Source organism: Nicotiana tomentosiformis, chromosome 2, assembly GCF_000390325.3.
Source record: "Nicotiana tomentosiformis chromosome 2, ASM39032v3, whole genome shotgun sequence".
Lineage (NCBI taxonomy): Eukaryota > Viridiplantae > Streptophyta > Magnoliopsida > Solanales > Solanaceae > Nicotiana > Nicotiana tomentosiformis.
In genome coordinates this window covers 55,048,967-55,064,464 of record NC_090813.1, presented here as the reverse complement: position 1 = coordinate 55,064,464, position 15,498 = coordinate 55,048,967, and the positions used below count along the sequence as shown (strand labels likewise).

Genomic DNA, 15,498 nt, shown 5'->3' with positions numbered 1-15,498 from the left:
AACACCAAACCAAATCAAAACAAATCATAGTCGGGTTTTATTTTCCGGTTTGATTCGGATTTTCAGTTTGGTGAGATTTGTCGGTTTTCTTTGTACACCCCTACTGGTTACTTATAAGCATATAAAACAGTATTTTAAGTAATGAAATTTATCCTACAAATGCATAATCATGTATATAGAAGTGGTGAAATTAGTTAGAAGTATTTGATAAGTTTAGTAAAAAATATTGATAAATGCTTTTGTTTGAAATAATTAATATTCGGAATAAAAGGATAGGTGTTCCCGCACTACACTTAAAGCATGCCGAAGCCCGAAACCACATAAATGGCGACGTGTAAGATGCCCCTAACAATTGGCATTTATTTGGGTTTTACCGCCATACTTAATCGAGCTTGTACTTTACTACGACTTAATACAGTTGTCTAATTGATCGGGAGAGTGATGAACGTCGTGATGTATACATGTGACCAATAGGAACTTCCCTAGGCATATTTTAAGGAATGTTTATGAAAGATTTACTATGCTTTTTTACTTGAGCCTTGTAATTACATTATGAAAAACTTGATTTTGACAAAAGAGTGATTTTAAAGATGGAATATTTTCGTAAAAAGACTTGTTTCACCTTTTAGAGAATGGTCTCTACAACTTATAGGGTATTTTCATACTCATCCAATTAACTTTCTAGTTTTACATGTTCGATTGATATTCCGATTACGAGACTTGAGCACAACTACATAGAGTTTCGACTATGCACCCCATATTTGATGGATGGCTTCATATGTTATTGTTTTGATTATTAATCAGTGTGGCTACGATACATTTCTATATATATATATATATATATATATATATATATATATATATATATATATATATATATATAAACTAGTAAATATATTCGTGCTTCACGCGATTGTAAAATGGCTCATTGAATTTATAATTTAATCCTTTTCTGATATCTGAGTATTAAAAATAATTTAAAATATATTTGTGTAAACAAAAAGTTACTTTTAATTTTTCTTTCAAAAAATAATCTGGACATACAAGATTACATTTCAATCCATATGCATTCTGCATAAAATATAAACCAACTTAAAGAATTATATGAGAAACAAAAATTGTAGTCCTGCATCTCACATGTCCAAACAAAAAATACACACAATCCACCTTACGACTAAAACTACAATCCTTGGCTAAAAATTTGTCTCAAACAAAGAAGTGAGAATTAAAAGAAGTAATCACGATCGCGCAACAACAAAAAACCTAAAACAAAAATCATCTGAAAAAGAGTACTTAAAGTTCAATTGAAGATAAATGAGCAAGTAAAAGAGACTTCATATTAGGACTATGGCAAACTTGAAATACAAAACTACTTGCAGATAATTGAAATAGCAGTAGATCTTTAATACTTCAGTTGGTATACAAACTGCACTAAACTCCTTGTAAAAGTACATGAAATACCCCAATTTCCAATAGTTGATACAAGTAGCGCGGCCTATCTTTTCCCTAAGCAAGTAGGTCAAAAGCCATGGAAAAAAAAGATCAAATCCAAGTAGGACTCACTTTAAATGGAAGATACTCCAACTTGAAAGTTGCTAAATAATTTATCCTCATAAATCATAGAAACTGAAATTGAGCAAGTTAAACTATGCTTTTTTGGGATCGAAATTCAGCCAACTGTACATAATTTTTTACAGCCCCCTTCCTACAACAACTGGCTCCTATCATTCTATCAAATGAATTTCTATGACCATCACTGAGAGGGAGTTGGAGAACATCCTCTATACCAAGATTTCCCCTCCCCTCTCCTGGGGCAAAACGAAAAAGAGTAAAGAAAAACATGCTTTCCTTCTCTCTTCTACCCATTGGTCTACTTTTTTGTGTATTGTTCACTTAAATAAACCTTATATCATGTTTCTGCTGCTATGGTTAACGAAGATTATGTCTCTTTATATAGAAGAAATGTTATCCTTGACCCTTAATATTCTTCTATAATTTCACCTGTTTCTTGGCAAATTAAGGACTTTAAATAGGGACTTAAATATATCAATAATTTCATCCGTTTCTTGGCAAATTAAAGAATTCAAAAAGAACCAATATAATTGCAGATCTTTGGGCAACATCATAGAGAGATAGAAGCAAAATTGTCAAAAAAAAGGAGAAAAAAGATAAATACAATTGTTGGACATAGAAAGGTGCCACATCATCTTTCTCATTCCCAACTTTATATTTACATAAGAATTCAATTCTACTTCATCACAATTTTTAACCACAAAGGCTCTAGAAAAATGTGCTAGTTGAGGTTTGAACCTTTGACCTCTTAGAGCAAAATTAAACACATAACCAACACGCCAAGAAACAATTTATGTCAAATGGTGTCATTTTTTCCTACTTATCCGTTTTCATGCAGTATTAATATATATATTTAGTAAAATTTTCCGACAAAGCAGTGTCGCGTGACACCACTTCGGTAAGCATGCATCCGCCCCTGAATTTGGGTATGTAAACAAATGATGCCTCTCGTTGATGGCTTGAGCTTTTTACATATGTGTCCGTGGGGAATGAAGTTGATGTCTGAATACAGTACTTCACAAAACATGAAATATACCATATACCTCACAAATTGATACATAACTATCAATACTCCCCCCCCCCCACAAACACACACACACACACACAACACACACCCAAAAAATATACTAAAAATATATATTTTTTCGGCTATTATTTTGAGAGCGGCTATACAGTGTCATTTTTCCTTTACACATCAGATGACCAAACTTTTCACCGAGGCTTCTTTAACACCCAAGCATTAGCCAGAAACTATTTCATCATCTGTAAATCAGGAACAACAACAATGAATTGACTAAGGAGGAGATATCTTTTAACTTGTAGCTAGCATAACAGGCTACTAAGTAAATAAGCATTACGAGAGGCAAAATTGCCTCTTGGCCACTTAAACTTGCACCCAATTGTCAACCCGGTAAACAAACTTATAATTTTCCCATTTGAACACCTCAACTTGACGGAATGAATACTAATAAACACATCCAATCGAGTGTGTATATCAATTGCGTTGACATGTCAAACACGTCATATGCTAAACCATTTATTGCTTGACATGTGTTATTTGTGGACCCCACTTTTAAAATTAATTTATCAAATTTTTATTTTATTTTTACTTTCTTTTCCACTCAAACACTCCCCCCTTTTCTACTTCTCTTCTTATTTCTGTTAAATTCAATTAAGAATAGAATTTGAGTTTTGACCACTAGAAAACTCCAATGGTCGCCACCTCCAGTTCGCTGACGACCAACCACATGGAATTCCAAAATTGATTTTTGCTTTGTTTTTGCCTAATTCGAAAATTGGCACGCAAGTTTTGGATTCTTAATGTCCCTCTCAACTATACCCTTGACTTTCAGTAAAAGAATAGCTTGGGAGAAAATTGAAGGGTGCTTAGTGACACTGAAATTGTTGGGTTTGATTCAAATTGGTTTTTGAATGATTGGAGTTTTTCTTCTTCAAGTCCCTGCACTTGCAAGTTATTTTGCTTAATGTATTCTCAAATTCTCCTAACAACGTTGTACCGTAGCAATTCAATCTCTCATGTACCAAGAAACTTCACCAGAGCATCAGAAAACTGGATAGGAGCAAGAATTCCTGAATTGTGCCGCTTTTCCTTTCTCTTTGGTTCATCTGAATCTATGAGAGAAACGGGATTTCATGCTCAAATGCTCAAGTTGTTGAGCTCAATCTCTCTACTGCAGACCTTAGTTGGGGGGTTGGCACACAATGGTCGAGGAAGAAGGGGGAAAGGGTGTACTGGTAAAGAAAGGGATGGGATGGGGGCCTTTCTTTCTTTTTAATTTATTATTTTTTTTCCTAATTGTAAAAAAAAAATTAATCCAAAATTATTGTACTCACGCGCGCTAATTATGTGAGCTGCACGCACTTTGTCCATGTCACATGTGTTCTTGTCACATAAGCATAATCAATGGTCAAAAGTGTTTACTATTTCACATATGCGCGAGTTGAGATGTTCAAATGGGAAAGTTGTAAGTTTCTTTACCGGGTTGGCAATTGGGTGCAAGTTTAAGTGGCCAGGAGGACATTTTGCCTTACAAGAAACACCAAACTTTATCAAGCATAGAAACAAAGTGAGCTCGAGTTAGCAGGCTCATGGATTTCCATTATACATAACCAAGAGTTAAGAGGTATTTATCGCATCTTAGCACTAAATCCTCTATAAAGCATTCAGCAACTATATATGCTGTACAAGGAGTAAATCAACTTTAAAACGGTATATCAAAATGCTCACTTATGCATCAGAAAAGATGTAGCTAGGTACTGTCAAAAATATGTGAAGCCTAAATGGAGATATAGGATAGACTTTTTGATGAAACACATTTTCCAAAACATTGCCAGATAATTATGCAATAAGTAACCAGGTAATCACCATCAATAATGTTAAAACATCTCCTATAAACAATAGATTTACCTTTCATCGTCATCGAACTGACAACAATTGCTCCGTACTCCAATTAAGAGGAGAAAAATGCCTGCAGATCAAAGATGCCTCAGGCTGACCAGTTCGATATCAAATATGACTGTCCCCAATGTCGCGCCTTCTCCATTTGCAAGACGGGTTGGATTAAAAATGGTAGTAAAAAGCCTCTGCCGATCAAAATACTGAAACAGGGACAAAATGTTCACTAACTCAAGTCCCCAATGAAATACATTGATGAAATTAAAAGTATATCTAATTTCTTTCTATAAAGAACTAAAAGCAATACTAATCTCGGTTTCAACTCCAAATAAATACAATCAATCAGTTCTAAAGACCTTTCTACTGCGGATTTTAAAAATGACTGAATCATCCAATGGAAAAGGGCTGGAACAAGAAAACTCCTAGCTCTAAATAAGTTTGAATGTGTCAAAAAATAATAATTTGGATGCTCCTCGTTCCCAATTCAGTTGACCTACTTTCTCATTTAGTCTATCCCAGTTTGCAAGACCCCTTAGCCATAATAGCAAAACCTTCCATCTCCGAAAAAACCAAACAGGCCACCCCATGCACATACATCTTAACTATTATTTGAAGCATAAGAATAAGAATCTCCAATGTGATAATACAAATTTTTTTTTTTCTCTAGTCACTAAAACTAAAAATCGTAAAAGGGTTGTAATTCAAAACATGGAAGGTGGTATGATCTTACTATATCCAAAAGAGCAAAGTAATTCTTGCACAAATTTCCCTTATGAAAACTCCCTATCTAAGATGTAATGCCTATCTAAGAAAAGGGTAAAAGTTCAATAACAGAAACATATATCAGACAGGAAAGGGAGATTAACTACATGATTCCATGCCTTTTACTTTCCAAAACCCAAGTCTGGTAAGTACCCCACGCTTAATTTATGTAGAAAGAGCATCTCGAATTCAGAAGACTGACTAGAATTCCCTATCAAGTCTCTCCAAAAGAATGCGACTGAGTAGGACCAAATATAGATTATAAAGGAAGAAGAGCAACTTCACACATTAGGTGGCAGGGGTTCTTGGGATGCATTCTGATATCCTTGAGATGGTGGTATAATAACTCGACGAAGGCTGCCTACTTTCATCGATCTCACAGCACTTTCAATCCCTGATATAACCTGCAATAAATAGATAGACAAAGATGTGGAATTAATTGCTACAGTTTTATTTGCTATATATAATTGTTATATAATTTAGTAGGTCCGGACAGTCAAACGGATACTACTTCAAAAAGATTGAGAAACAAAGAATTTAATATAGAAAAAAAGAAAGAAGATAAATTCATATCAGAGGGAAAAACTCAAACGAAGATAGAAGCAAATTGAAACCAACCAAAACAAGGATAGTACACCGGCTGTGAAATACCAAAAAAGTAAGGGAAACCAGACAAGGGAAATATCTCATTTGAATATCCACTACAATTAGAAAATGTATTCGAGATAGGTAGAGTTGGGAATTGACAACATCAACTAGTGATCTTTTCTAAAGTAAAACAAAAAATAACAAATTTTGGTTTTACAGTGATAATCTGAAATTCAGAAGAAAAAGATAAACATTCAACATCGTCCTTTCTAATCATATTCTCCTCTTGGATACACCTTACTCTGAACCTACTTTTGAAGTTTACCTCAGTTGTAGTCCTCACCTACCCTTCATTGTTCTTCAAGGCTTGGCAAATCTCATTAGTACTTGTTCCATCATGACCTCCACACTTCCAGAACCTTCTTCCTTTCCCTTCAGCAATGCTGGACAAGTTTTTCTAAATGCATTTACTTTTATCTTTTTCCCTCATCATGCTTCTGTTAAGCATTCCAAAACAACTTTATCAAGTAGTAATCTTCAATTGCTGTAGGTGGTGCCAGAAGCTAAGGTTTTCCATTTTTGTATGGGATGCTAGAACTGAAGGATCGCAAAAAGGAAGGAACATTGTAGCAGTAACAAGACTAGAATCAAATAGCCTAGAAACATCAATTACTCTAGGCTAGTTTTCATAAGGAAAATACTGTAATGGCAGCCTTTCCATGTGCTGGTATACTTGGTATATACTAGTTACCTTTTAAATCAAGAAGATGCGAACTCTAGTGAAGATCTGTTTAGAAGAGCATTTCATATGGTTATAGGGCTGCCGGAAGGAACAAGTAGAAATAAGTTTAATTGAATTACAGGGTAACTATTACTAACCATCCTAAACACAAACAAACATAATCGAAGTGACCCACTTGGTGCTTTCACCAACAGACTAAAGGATGATAGCAAGAAACAATAACACAGAGGAATGCACATTCCTACATGCTGCTCACAATTGGTGGCTATATGCTATAAGTAGGCTTTCATTTCTTCATCCTTTTCCACTCTGGTTGTCTCCCTACCACCATTGCCCCTTCTCTGGTCTACTCTATTTTGTAAGTACGGTAAATCCTACCCCCAAATTCCCTCGCCCAGGAGTCAACAGTGGCCCTTTTCTATTTAGTTTCATTGGTGATTGAACTCTGATTGAACTCCCACCCTTTTGGTTAGAAGTGGAGCGCTCTTACCTCCGACGCAACCTCTATTCTCCTACCATCTAGCATGTTTTGGGAAAAATTTTTAGTACCACCTCTGACAAAGTGAACTTTTCCAGAAATCAAACATACTGGCACAGTGAACTACTGCCAGCAGAAGAGAAGAGCAAGTGTTGAGCTACAAAGGAAGTAACCATCCTCCACCCTTAGAGCGCGATACACAAGACATCAATCTTTTGATTCATTTCTCAACCTAATTTCATAATGTTACACTTCCAACAAAATGTCTCTTTGGTCTTAAACTTGAGACGACAAGCTTGCCACTCTGCCCCATATCCCTATCTACCTGGATCATACTTGATCTCAAACTTGGTTTGAGGATTGGCTAGCTCAATTGCTGGTGAAACTAGCATAATGGTGCAGGGAAATTGAACCTCAATACCTGCTGTCTGTATGTAAGTTTACCGGTAAACTTGCTCTGTCTGCCAGATATTACCACCCTATAAACTTATCACTAGAAAAAGGAAAATGCAACCAGGGGAGGAACCTTGTGGTGTACATGCCAGATGTTGCTATATTTTTTTTATAAGTATCAGATGTTGCTATGTTGAGCGCATAGCAATGCAGCCATGCTTGAGGGAAAATTTACTGATTTAAGAATCAAGCATACAACATCATAAAAGAAAAACTTAGGCTAAAATTTTTGACATCCTAAAATCCAAAAGATTTACAAGTCCAATGGGCCAATTGCACAAGTTGCTATTTAGTAGCTTTGTATTAGCATAATTAATTTATACAACCGTTCCCTTTTCGAAATTTCCAAACTTATGCCCATGTTCTTCTACAAAAACTTTTAACTCCCTCTTCAATACTGAGAACCAAAACAGCAATAGATCACCAAATGACTCTTTAGTCTTTACTCACTCATACCAAGTCTGGATTGACATTGACCTCATTGTTTCCCTGAATGCTGTATTACCTAAAAACTGTTGGTCCAAAGAGGACAAAAGCATCATAAAGAGCACATATCATAGTCTTGCATCCACAAGGCCTACTCAAGGAAATGACATTCATCTATAATGTTTTTTTTTTAAACTCAAGTGTGAATTTCATGTTTATTATTCATATGCTTAGCTATTATCTCCTCAAAAGGGTGTCTAAACTTTTCACTTTATCCAAACTAATTCTATTTTCAACCAGTTATTAAAGTAGGTACAGTAACATGTTTTTTTAATTAAAGGAAGTAGTTATAGTAACATGCTGTATTAAGAACAACAAATCATCAGGTCAAGTTGAGCATTGGAGTTTATACGTGGTGAAGCAGTTTTATAAGCTCTTTGGCCACAGCATCAAGCAGACACCGATCAACCACATAGAAGTTCAACTAATTACCTTGAGTCCTCTTTTCTCAGGTAAAAAAACTTCAATGGACAAGTGTGAAAGACAGGTTAACTCACTTTTCCAGAACCAAGGATGAAAGAGAAGGGAATTGGTTCGCCACTTTCATCTTTGTGATCATACGTTGAGTCAAAGCGCCATCCTTGCTTTGCAGCAAGTCTCCCGTAATAATGAATTGCAACCTGTCCAATCACAGTAAGAAGAAAGCTTAATTACTTTACTCCAGAACTGCAACTGACATCATAAAGCACTATAAGTACTTAAGTTTTATGTCATGATGACATTAATGTGCAAGAGCACCTTCTATTCAGATATGATCCACTGATTCCTCCTTGCTTTTTCTTCAAAGAGAAACCATATGCAACACCATTGACCTCAGAGTGACAAAGTTATATAAACAACACTTGCCGAATTCTGACTTATTCCATTACTAGCATTTTGGTCCTATTAGTTTTAGAGGTCATAAAAAGAAGTTATCTGCACTTATTGATAACTCCACATAAGAAAAAGATGCTTGTCTAGGCTTCTATTTTACTTAACAAGGAAAGACCAGTATAATTTGATAGATTGTTTGTAGACAATATATATGCTAGAGAAACTTGTTTTTCACTATGTCACCATAATCATATCATTATTTCGTGCAAGTAAAAATTCAACATTAGAATCTCAACCTAACTCAAAGGAGGAGATTTCTTGTCCCAAATTTCGCAAACATCAATCGATCATAAGCTATGCCTCCATCCAAGCTAGTTGGAGTGAGCTATCTAAATCCTATATACATTCCGCTCTAATTGGCCTCATTTCATCCCAATTAATTTGTCTTTTAAGCAAATTAGAAGTTAAATAAAACTAGAATCTTTAATTCCAGCTAGTCGAATCATTTGCTTCCACAATTTTGCAAACATATTTCATTCAAAATCTTCCAAAGACTCAATTTTTTTTCTTTTGCTACCTATAATATGTGATTACAATATAAAGCAGAAGCTCATAGCATTTGAGGAGAAGAGAGAGAGAGAGAGAAGGGTAGCAACCACATCACCATCAAGGGGGGTATCCCCATCACCAATACGAAGGTCCAAGGCCTTGACACCACCAGAATTGGGCAGCTCTGTGAACTGTGGAACTTGAGCATTTGAACTGGATCCATTTGGAAAGATTAGAGCAGAGAATGAAAGAGTAAGCGCAGAAAGAGAGAAAGCTCTTCTTGATTTCTGAGTTGAACAAGAAGAGTCTTCTTGCTTACGTGTAGTTGAGGAGGGGAGGGTTTTGTGGCCATGGCGTATACATACGTATGTTGGACATGGTGGTGATGGAACTACTAGTTTCATCGTCATCTTCACTTCTGGCCTTCCTTTTTGGTGAGGGACAAGAATTTCATTTATGTGTCCTTTTGCAGGATGCACCGGACAAAATAATGCATGTAGTAGTTTTTGTTATTACTAATTTTTTATTTGATACACCTTTTTTTAACGAATATTTTATTAATACAAATATTAGTTATATAACATATTTGATGTTATCATAGGTATAACTAATACATAGTAAACCATGATATCAGTAATATCAAGACTATTAATGCATGTATTAGCATAGCTAAAGATAAAATTATCCTTAAAGCTAAAGAATATGGAGAGCAATTTTATAAATAACTAATCTATATTATATTAAAAGTACGAACGCCCTTAGCGAAATATCGTTCGTCTTTTATAAAAAAAGATTTTGTATTGAATAAAATTATAATTTAAGTTACTTTCCTAATATTTAGGAATATGAAATCAACTATAAAATTTTGGCTATTAATTGAAATTCTCCTTCTTTAAAGAAGTTAAAATTAATATATTAGATTTTTCCTAACATTTAGGGCTTTAAATTTAACTGATTATGGAAAGTATTCGTGAAGTCTAATACGAATCTTCATGAACTTCTAAAATCTTCAAACTTCCAAATTCCTTAAAATATTGTATCATATACTTACGGTTAAAATTTCCCAGCCATAACAATTCAAGATGGACATGTTGGGCCACTTCTATCCTCTATATGGAAGATCACGTTTAACTTGAACTGTTGTAACTATTGTTGGAATAGCAGTTTTTCTACAGGTAATTTTTTCATTCCATAAGTTCTCTTTAAAATATAAGTAACTTCATGCATCTACTTTAATCGAGAATAAATTATGAAACTTAGCATGCTTTAGTGCTTTAATCGTGTTATTTATCAATTTTGATATGACATTATTGCGTTATTTAATAATAGACATATCAATCATTGTCGCATGTACAAATATTATCCATCTTTTCATAGGCAATTTAATTTCTTTTATCTATCACATGAATTTCTTTTCTAATATAATTTTATTTATTTCAATGTAGAATAAAATAAGCCAAGATCTATAGTAATTTTGTTGTTCTTTTTTAAAAGATGGTTCTAATAAAAGAATACAATATATTTCGTTTATAACAAATCTATACCGGAAATAACCAAAATAATACTCTGATCAATGTTTTGTTTAAAGGTAACTACCAATAAAATCACACAAAGCAAGAGAGGGAGAGAGTTAACATTCAATCTGATTTCATGAGGAAAAAAAGGTTAAATTTTTATAGTGAGGAAGCATTTGTTACCTCCAGATTATGTTATTATCCATACATAGTAGTCCGATTTAAATTGTGTTGGCATCCGTAACTAACTAGGGTAGCGTTAGACCCTCGTGATGTACACGCGGTGCACATGGATACTTAGCCGATCACAAATAACTCTCAAATCACCTAGGGTTATATATGTGTATACGGTCGGAATCGAGTTCACCTACGACATGGCAAGTTAGGCTCGGAACATGACAACCAAAGATTGAAGATCAATCCCGAGTCCCACCGAGTTAGAACCCGGGGTCAGGACGCCTGTCTTCGAGAACATTGAGTCCGTAATCCCGGAGTCGACCTTAGCTCCGATCGAGCTCGAAGAAATATTGTTAGAATAACCAACAGAAGACTGAAATATTTGTGACCGGTCAGGTATTACGGCGGGAATCTCGGCGCGTATCAGTAAGGAGCATGCAATCAGCTAATCAAGAGATTTTTTACCTTTTATAGAATTGTACATAAAGTAGGACTCCTCGACTATATAAAGGGGGGTCTGATAATTCATTCAACACATTGTAACACCCATCCCAAAGCAATAGATTGTTATTATTTCTCTTTAAGCTCTTGTTCTTCTGTATCCTGACACCGATCGAAACGTACCCAGCTTGAGGGTGGCTAAACTTCCAATGATGATATTATTTAATTAGTGTGGTTTGTATTTACTTTGTCATTATTTATTTCAATTGCGATCTAATTTATCATTTTGTTTCAAGTTAGTCCACGTATCCTTAAAACTACTTACAAATTCAATTGTTATCCAATTTTGAGGGTAAATAGTTTTGCGCCCACCGTGGGACTAAGAATAATAGTGGTTATTTGATACAAATCTCCATAATACACACTACTTTATACTTGATCTTTGAAGTGACTCTAATTTCAGGTTAAAACTCAAAAATGTCGAACTCTCAATCAGCACCCCTACATGTTGACAACGAGTCCGGCCATCACGGTGAAAATAACAATATAGCGCCCGGTGACGAGGTACCGCCGTTGATCCCATCGAAATTTCGGCTGCGGGCCCGATTGACACTAATTCACATGTTGCTATCGACGCAAACTTGCCTACCGACCTCGAGAATAGCGTATGTGGTGGAGCCTCATCGGCAACTCAAAAGTCAAAACACACAAAACATTGGAGGAGACGGGATCAGTTTACGGGTGATATTCTAAATATTGCAGGCTCAACAGGCGGTGATAGCTCTGTTACAGAACCAAAGTCGTGCACCGAGTAGAGTTGAACCCGATCCACCCCGGGAAGTCACTCGCAGGGATAAACCGGCCGCAGAAAGGTCAAATGAAAATGAATCGGGGGCTAACCCCGAGATTATAAGGATGCTCGAAGAGCTGACAAAACGGATAGAATCAGGGGAGAAGGAAATCGAAGCTAATGACAAAAGGTTTAGATTTACAATTTCAGGGCAGACCAAATCCCGGGAGCACCGCCAATATTGAAAGGTCTGGATTCCAAGAAGTTCGTGCAAAAACCTTTTCCTCCGAGCGCGGCTCCAAAGTCGATCCCTAAGAAATTCCGCATGCCTGAGATTGCTAATTATAACGGAACGACCAACCCAAATGAGCATGTAACCTCTTACACATGTGCCATCAAAGGGAACGACTTGGAGGATGATGAGATCGAGTATGTCCTGTTAAAAAAGTTCGGAGAGATCCTGTCAAAAGGGGCTATGATATGGTATCACAACTTATCTCCTAATTCTATTGACTCATTTGTTATGCTTGCGGATTCTTTCGTGAAAGCACACGCCGGGGCCATCAAGGTCGAGACCAGGAAATCAGACCTTTTCAAAGTAAAACAGAAGGATAACGAGATGCTCAGAGAGTTCGTGTCCCGGTTTCAAATGAAACGAATGGACCTGCCACCGGTCGCTGATGATTGGGCCATTCAGATTTTCACCCAAGGGCTCAATGTTCGAAGCTCGGTGGCTTCACATCAGTTGAAACAAAACCTGATAGAATATCCGGTCATTACTTAGGCCGACGTGCATAACCGGTATCAATCAAAGATCATAGTGGATGATGATCATTTCGGGGTATGTTTATCCCGTCATAACCATTGACAGAGTAAAGAGAGACATCGATCGTGAATTGAGACCAAACAGGGATCGGTATCAGCCGTATAATGGAGACTGAAGAAGCAATGGATCTGGGCGGAACGCTATGAGATATGAAAGGAGAAGTGATCGAGGTCAGGGCAACCGGGGACTCATGATCAAAACCATCTTTGATAGGCCCATCGGCCCTAAAGAAGCATCGAGGTTATCGGAATACAACTTTAATGTCGATGTTGTCGCCATTGTATCAGCTATCAGACATATCAAAGCTACCAAATTGCCTCGACCTATACAATCTGATCCAACCAAAAGGGATCCTAACCATATATGTAAATATCACGGCACTCACGGCCACAGAACGGAGGACTACCGACAGTTGAGAGAGGAAGTAGCCCGACTATTCAACAATGGGCATCTTCGAGAATTCCTTAGCGATGAGCCAAGAATCATTTCAGGAATAGGGATTTAACAAACAGATCGAACAAGAAAAATCTCAACATGTCATTAACATGATCATTTGTGGGGTTGATGTCCCTCAAGGGCCGATGTTGAAGCGCACCAAAGTGTCCATCACGAGGGAGAAATGAACTCGAGATTATATACCGGAAGGAACCTTGTCTTTCAACGATGAGGACGCGGAAGGGATCGTGCAACCCCACAATGATACACTAGTAATATTTGTACTCGTAAATAAAATTCGAGTTAAACATGTGTTAATTGATCCAGGTAGCTCGGCCAACATCATCTGATTGAGGGTCGTGGAGCAGCTCGGTCGACAAGATCAAATCGTGTCTGCGGTCCGAGTTCTAAACAGATTCAACATGACATGTGAAACCACTAAGGGTGAGATAACATTACCGGTGAACACCGTCGGGACTATCTAGGAAGCTAAGTTTTATGTGATCAAAGGAGACATGAGGTACAACGCTTTGTTCGGGAGGCCTTGGATCCATAACATAAGAGCAATGCCTTCAACACTGCACCAAGTGCTGAAATTCCTAACACCCAGCGGAATCAAAATAGTTTATGGGGAACAATCGGCCACCAAGGAAATGTTCGCAGTCGATTAAGTGATCCCAATATCCACAATCTCAACATCGGAGGATCCGAACCATATGGTCAAAAACGGGTCCAAATAGTAATCACTGATACCAACCTCGATAGAATCGGAGAAACGAGGGGTAGATGAGGACGATGACTACGAGGTCCCCAGATCTTTTATAGCCCTCGATGACTCTAACGCTACAAAATCAACGATCGAGGAACTTGAACAAGTCGTATTGAATGAACACCTACCCGATCGAAAGGTATACATGGGCACAGGGTTAAGCCCCGAGCTTAGGAAAAAACTCATTCAATTTCTTATAGCTAATGAAGATTGTTTCGCTTGGTCCCACCTTGATATGACAAGTATCCTGCCGGAGATAACCACTTATAAACTAAGCTTGGACCCGAAATTCCATCTGGTCAAGAAAAAGAAGAGACCCCAGTCCGAGGTCAAACATGCTTTCATCAAGGACGAGGTATCTAAAATCCTTAAAATAGGGTCCATTCAGGAGGTTAAATACCCGAATTGGTTAGAAAATGTAGTAGTAGTCCCTAAAAAAGAGAACAAATTAAGAATGTGTGTAGACTATAAGGATTTGAATAAGGCATGTCCCAAGGAATCTTTCCCTTTGCCCAACATCGATCGTATGATCAACGCCACAACCGGCAACGAGATGCTCAGTTTTCTCGATGCCTACTTCGGGTAAAACCAAATACGGATGAACCCGGGTAATCAGGAAAAAATCTCTTTCATCACTAAATACGGCACATACTGCTATAACGTGATGCCATTCGGATTAAAATAACGTCGGTGACACTTACCAATGCCTTGTAAACCGGATGTTCGAGGAACAAATAGAAAAATCAATGGAGGTTTACATTGACGATATATTGGTTAAGTCCCTGCGAACAGAGGACCATTTAAAATATTTGAAGGAAACCTTCAGCATATTGAAGAAATACAATATGAAGCTAAACCCGGAGAAATGTGCGTTTGGAGTTGGGTCAAATAAATTCCTCGGATTCATGGTATCCAACGGGGGAATTGAGATCAACCACGACAAAATCAAAGCCATTAGAGATATCACGGTTGTGGACAACGTGAAGGCCGTGCAAAGATTAATCGGGCACATTAGCCGCCCTGGGGCAATTCATCTCGAGGTCCTCCGACAAGAGCCACTGGTTCTTCACACTATTGAAGAAGAAGAATAACTTCTCATGGCCCCCGGAGTGTCAACGGGCCTTGGAGGAACTCAAGCGATATCTATCGAGCCCACCGCTGCTTCACACAACGAAGACAGACAAAC

At 37.1% G+C, this 15,498-nt stretch overlaps 1 protein-coding gene across 1 annotated transcript; it reads right to left on the bottom strand.

Annotated features, from left to right (window-relative positions):
* Positions 1-2,493: 2,493 nt before the first annotated feature.
* On the bottom strand, positions 2,494-9,809 carry LOC104102609 (peptidyl-prolyl cis-trans isomerase FKBP17-1, chloroplastic). The gene is made up of 6 exons (XM_009610370.4): positions 9,680-9,809; positions 9,468-9,573; positions 8,496-8,618; positions 5,539-5,655; positions 4,502-4,692; positions 2,494-2,835 (listed from the first exon to the last, which is right to left on the bottom strand). Exons 1-5 carry the CDS (start codon positions 9,736-9,738, stop codon positions 4,570-4,572), a joined length of 528 nt encoding a protein of 175 aa, XP_009608665.1. The 5' UTR covers positions 9,739-9,809; the 3' UTR covers positions 2,494-2,835; positions 4,502-4,569.
* Positions 9,810-15,498: the final 5,689 nt, after the last annotated feature.

Coding starts and splice junctions, on each gene's coding strand:
- LOC104102609 (XM_009610370.4), bottom strand. CDS start 9,738: ATGTCCAACATACGTATGTATACGCCATGGCCACAAAACCCTCCCCTC. Junction 9,574..9,679: donor CCTCCCCTCCTCAACTACAC/GTAAGCAAGAAG, acceptor AAATGGATCCAG/TTCAAATGCTCAAGTTCCAC. Junction 8,619..9,467: donor CCCCCCTTGATGGTGATGTG/GTTGCTACCCTT, acceptor GTGATTGGACAG/GTTGCAATTCATTATTACGG.